At 41.2% G+C, this 3,431-nt stretch overlaps 2 protein-coding genes across 2 annotated transcripts in view; one reads left to right on the forward strand and one right to left on the reverse strand.

Moving 5' to 3' along the window:
* LOC110294861 (translation initiation factor IF-2-like) overlaps positions 1-2,277 on the reverse strand; it is a 6,862-nt gene extending 4,585 nt beyond the window's left edge. Inside the window, exon 1 of the mRNA XM_021163347.1 lies at positions 2,219-2,277. Within this exon, the coding sequence (XP_021019006.1) occupies positions 2,219-2,277 (59 nt within the window). The remainder of the gene's footprint in view (positions 1-2,218) is intronic.
* N4bp2 (NEDD4 binding protein 2) overlaps positions 1-3,431 on the forward strand; it is a 62,449-nt gene that overhangs the window by 2,817 nt on the left and 56,201 nt on the right. The gene's annotated exons all lie outside the window — the stretch shown is intronic.

Genomic DNA, 3,431 nt, shown 5'->3' on the forward strand with positions numbered 1-3,431 from the left:
TTACAGATGGTTGTGAGCCACCATGTGGTTGCTGGGAGTTGAACTCAGGACCTCTGGAAGAGCAGTCAGTGCTCTTAACCACTGAGCCATCTCTCCAGCCCCAAACCTCTCTCTCAATACATTTCCGTGGCCCTTTGAGGCTAGAACTTTTTTTTTTTTCTTTTTTGAGATAGGATCTTACTATGTAGGCTGCCCTGAACTCTATGTAGACCACGCTGGCCTCAAACTCATATAAAAGTCCACCTGCCTGTACCTCCCAAACTAGGATTAAAGGCACACCCCACCATGTCTGACCTAAATCTTTTGATACCAGATGACTACATTTTCAAAGATTTGTTCAATTATAAGATATTATTTTATGTGTCAGTATAAAAAATTACTCCAAGTGAAGTGCCCTGTCATTGATTGTAGGGTCATGCACCAGCATGTACAAATGGATGGATGTACGTGGATAAAATGAGATGCTCACCTGGACAGTGTTCCTTCTTACAATTTATTTTCCTTATATATAAGGATATATAATTTTTAAAATGATGAAGGGTTTTGGTTCCCGGGTTTGCTCGTGTCTTCTGGCCTTTTCTCACTGAGGTCTCCAGCCTAGCGCAGGTTTTGAGACTTGAGAAGGAAGGCCTGGAGAACGCTGGGAGCATTTTTCCTTCTTATCCCACATATCAGAGCTCATTGCCTTCCAGGGATTATTGGTGCTCCTAGACGGCAGTTAATTGGCACTCTGAACACACATAGCTCAACATCGTAAAAGAATGCTTCATTGATTGCTGTGGGTTGTGACACCGACAAGTCCGCTGGATTCTTAGGATTACTGATCAGTGGAGTTACCGGTCAGAAGTCTCACATTGTTCTTACTGAAGCTGGTTACTGTGGTCACTAAAGAGCCAGGTTCACTAAAAATCGCTAGACTGTCCACCGTCAGTCCTTGTTCTAAATATGGATTGTCGGCTCCTACTCTATTTTTTTCCCTTCGGACATGGTATCAAGGCCCAGATTGACTTTGAATTCATGATGTGGCAGAGGTTGGTTCTAGACCTTGCTCCTGATAAGAACTACAGGGTATTAAATGTATCTGCCAAAGTCCAATTGATGATAAACTGTAGTGAGAAGTCTGAAGCTTAGAAATAATTCTGTTTCAGAACCTAAATGGTGGCAGCTCTGGCTTGAAGTCTCAGGACTTGGGAAGCTGGGCAGGAAGACTCATAAATAAGCTCAGGGTGGTTCTGGGCTGTGGGCTACATAATTAGTTCCAAGCCAATCCGAGCTAGAAATCCTACCTCAAAAAGTTATAAAGGGGGCTAGAGAGATGCCTCAGCAGTTAGGAGTACTGGCTCTTTTTCCAGAGGACCTGGGTTTGATTTCCAACACCAACATGGTTACTAACATGCTGTCTGTTACTCTGGTCTCTAGAGATCTGACATCCTCTTCTCATCTCCATAGGTACCAAGTGTACTTGTGGTACACGCACATCCATGCAGGAAAAACATCCATACACATTTTTTAAAAATTGGGTAGAAGGATGGATGGATGGAGAAAAGTAATAAACCGATTATCAAAAAAAAAAAAAAATCGATACAGTTGCCCTCTACATTGCCCTGGCTGTCCTTGGCTTTAAGCTCAAAAATATCCCCCTGCCTCTGCCTCCCAAGTGCTGGCATTAAGGTTGTACTCTACCATCCTTAATCCATATATTTTAAGGAGGATATTTAAAAGGTGTTTCTGCTAATTAAATTTAAGAATTAGTTTGGGAGATAGTGAATAGAACTTAATTTTTTGTTTGTTTCCTTTTTTCTTTTTTTTTTTAAAGATTTATTTATTTATTATATGTAAGTACACTGTAGCTGTCTTCAGACACTCCAGAAGAGGGAGCCAGATCTCGTTAATGTGGTTGCTGGGATTTGAACTCTGGACCTTTGGAAGAGCAGTCGGGTGCCCTTACCCACTGAGCCATCTCACCAGCCCCCAGCTAGGGTTCTATAGTGAGATTTTGTCTCAAAACAAAAACAAATCACCACCCCCCCGCAAATCCCAAACCCAAAAAACAGTAAAAACCCCACCAAAAATCCCGTCTTGAATGTCTGAGTCTATGTGGAATCCTTTCACTTCTGGCCCTCTTTCCCCTGGACTTTGTGCTGACACAGCTTTGAGATGTCGGTAGTATTTGCGGTAAGGTAACGTCTTCATTCTTTTCTGTGCACTTATTGCTTACTGAGTAACAGTCTCCATAGACTTGGGGAGCTCTGCAAGGCTGGTATTGAGTCTTAGCATTTTGGCTTAATATCATTTCCAACACCCTAGGGCAGTGGTTCTCAACCTTCCTAATGCTGTGACCCTTTAATACAGTTCCTCATGTTGTAGTGACTCCAACCATAAAATCATTGTGTTGCTACTTCATAACTGTAATTTTGTTACTGTTATGAATCGTAATGTGAATATCTGATATTCATGCAGGATGTCTGATATGTGACTCCTGTGAAAGGGTCTTTCAACCCCAGAGAGACTGCCACCCACAGGTTGAGAATGGCTGTCCTAGAAGAATGGGAATATTAAATAACTTTTGGTGTTAATAACAGATACTTGTCATTAACAAAAAGTGTTTTGTGCTATCATCACATATGTTCTGATAATTTTGTAAATTGATAGCCCAAAGATCTTTTCTGGTAACTGGGCATCTGTCTTAATGACATGTCCAATTGGATATTTCTTTCTTTTTTTTCTTTTCTTTTTAAAAGATGTATTTATTTATTATATATAAGTACACTGTAGCTGTCTTCAGACACACCAGAAGAGGGCATCAGATCTCGTTATAGATGGTTGTGAGCCATCATGTGGTTCCTGGGATTTGAACTCAGAACCTCCAGGAGAGCAGTCAGTGCTCTTAACTGCTGATCCATCTCTCCAGCCCTGGATATTCTTTCTGACAATTCAAAGTCTGCATATTCTAAAACTAGTCGTCATCCACTGTGCTATCCTCAAACCAAAGAGTACAGAGGGCTCTCCCTTTTGCATCTCTTTTTCTCTGGAAAGATTAAACTAGGTAGTGCAAGTGCATCCCTGCTTGGCGGTACATAGGCCGTTCCTTGTGTTCCTTCTCATTTCACTTGTACTGGATCACTGGGCCTCATTGGGTTATTTCTGGAACAATCTCTTGGATGTATTTGTTATCCTAGTGTTGCCATTGTATTCCACTGTTTGGGATCGTGGTTGCTCTAATAGCTTCCTGACTTGTCATCCGTGAGCAAGTATGGTTGTGGGTTTTTTCCCCTTTTGTTGCTTTCATGTGCTAGATTTGGCTTTTGGGATCTGTATAATTTGACTTCAAATTTACTTCATCCTCTTGTGCCTTTCCCCTTCCCCTCAGTGAGCTAGTCTTAGTGATTTGTGTTTTTTTCTTTAACATGCCAAGTTCTTTTTTTTTTTTT

Source organism: Mus caroli, chromosome 5 (assembly GCF_900094665.2).
Source record: "Mus caroli chromosome 5, CAROLI_EIJ_v1.1, whole genome shotgun sequence".
In the NCBI taxonomy this organism is placed as follows: Eukaryota; Metazoa; Chordata; class Mammalia; order Rodentia; family Muridae; genus Mus; species Mus caroli.